Here is a 2,024-nt window from a genome sequence, read left to right as displayed (position 1 = left end):
CCGCCTGGACGTGGGCGTGGGGCACGCCAACCTCTCCCAGCAACGCAACAACCTCTCCAGGGTAAGGCTGGGACCCCCTCAGACCCCTCCCCAGAGCCTCCTGGCAGAGCTTGAGGGGCTGGGGTCTGAAGGCACCTCCCGCTCTCTTCCCCCGCCCAGTGCTTCAGCTCCGTGGAGCTCTTTGCCATCCACAACCTGAGCGAGGGCTCTGCCGTGGGGCGTGGTGAGTTCAGGGAGTTCTGCCCCACCATCCTGCAGCAGCTGGAGTCGGGGGCCTGTGCCTCTGAGAACCTGGAGAACGAGGAGGATTTTCCAGGCTCCGCCGAAGGTGGGCGGGCAGGTGAGGGGGCATGGGTGGTGCCAGGCCCCGGGCAGGGGGCACCCTGGCAGCTGTGGGACAGACAGTTCCCCTGCCCAGACCCCCTTCCTGGAGCTCCTCCTGGTTCTGGGATGCAGGCAGAGAGGAGAGGAGGCAGTATGTGGTTTGTGTGTGCAGCGTGGGGCACGCCACATTTTGGGATTGCTGGAGGAGGGGAAGGGGCCTTGCTGAGAGCCCCCCCTGGGTGGGGAGCGGGCAGCTTGGCACGTTGAGAGACCTGCTGGCCACCAGCTCCTGACGATGCCCGAGCTCGTTGCTGAGGGAGGGCAAACCCAGCGCTGGCTCAGGAGAAACCTCTTCCAAGTCACACGTGGCTTCATTTCCACTCACCATGCACCCAAACTGGCAGTTTGTGTCACTATTGAAGCATCCTGAGCACAGGGAGAGACACTGGTGCCACGGGGGGCACAGACTTGGAGCCAGCCCCCCAGATCTGGGCTTTTGGGGTCCTCCCCATCCTCACCTCCCCACAGCCGAGAGCCTCGGTAATGTCTGGCCCCCGTTTCTTCTCGTTCCACAGTGTGGGGCTTTGGTTTTCTCAGTGTGTCCATGATTAACGTGGCCTCCCTGCTCGGAGTCTTCATCATCCCGTGTACCCAGAAGGCCTTTTTCAGCCGGGTCCTCACGTTTTTCATCGCCCTCTCCATCGGCACGCTGCTCTCTAACGCGCTCTTCCAGCTCATCCCAGAGGTGCGCTAGAAAGTCCCTGCCTCTCTTCTCATCTCTGAGGGCAGCTCTCTGGGCACCCTCTTCTGCCTCCACCCCGCCGAATCCAACTGACCCCCCCATCACCCGAGGCTGAGGGTCTCAGGGGCTCCGCAGGGTTGTTTATTCTCACCCCTCTGAGCACCAGGAAACCCTCTCGAGGCTGCGTCTCCTCCAGCCCCGCAGGCTCCTGGCGGTGCCCCGGGGAGGGGCCCGGAGAAGCTTTTTGCTCCTGCCCCGTGGGGCTGTGGCTGCTCCCTGAGGGATTTATCCCTCGGAGGGATGTGCTGAGCTTTGCTTCGTGCAGAGCTGCCCGGCTGAGATGCTGAGCTGGGTGGAAACACCTGCAAGGTGGAGGAAATATCGGTGTAAACTCACAGGAGAGCAGCCCGGAGAAGCACCAGCTTCTTGTTCATAAAACCAAACCCTTTAATTGCCTTTTTTTTTTCCCCCCCTTGCCCTGATTTATGAGGCTGACGTTCCCAGGAGGGTCTAGGCTTACGTGAGGGTTTCCTGGTGCTCTGATGGGACCGACGGATACATCGCAAATTAATTGTGTGGTAATTGCTCGGTTCTGGAGTTGAACGAACACGCCCGGGTTGGCCACCTAAAAACCCCCAATCTGGGGGGGCTCCGCAGAGCTGCTGGGGAGGGGATGAGCTGGAGCTGAGCTGCACATCCGTGGAATGATAGAATCATAGAATCCAGCCTTAAAACCTTGCCCTGGAGGTGCAGCTTCCCTCAGAGCAGCAAATCCTTTGCTCCGGGGCAGCAAACGTGTCGACGGGGAAACATTGAGGGGTTTTAATTTTCCCGAGGCTCCTTTTCAACTCCAGAACTGTGACGTTTCATTTGCTGAAGCCAGGCGCCTGCATCTCCTGCTCTGCCAGGAGGAGAAATGCCTCTGCCCACACTCCAGCCTCGTCCCGGGGCCGTGGGA

The 2,024-nt window shown here is 60.5% G+C and overlaps 1 protein-coding gene across 1 annotated transcript in view; it reads left to right on the top strand.

The window, feature by feature from the left end:
- The window catches only part of SLC39A14 (solute carrier family 39 (zinc transporter), member 14), a gene marked incomplete at its 3' end in the record, with an annotated part of 3,826 nt that overhangs the window by 266 nt on the left and 1,536 nt on the right, over positions 1-2,024 (top strand). The window contains exons 2-4 of the mRNA XM_008944494.1: positions 1-61; positions 160-328; positions 900-1,069. Of these exons, the coding sequence (XP_008942742.1) occupies positions 1-61; positions 160-328; positions 900-1,069 (400 nt within the window). The remainder of the gene's footprint in view (positions 62-159; positions 329-899; positions 1,070-2,024) is intronic.

Source organism: Merops nubicus, unplaced genomic scaffold, assembly GCF_000691845.1.
Source record: "Merops nubicus isolate BGI_N331 unplaced genomic scaffold, ASM69184v1 scaffold30397, whole genome shotgun sequence".
Lineage (NCBI taxonomy): Eukaryota > Metazoa > Chordata > Aves > Coraciiformes > Meropidae > Merops > Merops nubicus.
Note: the sequence above shows the minus strand (reverse complement) of the source record. Positions and strands in the feature narration are given on the sequence as shown.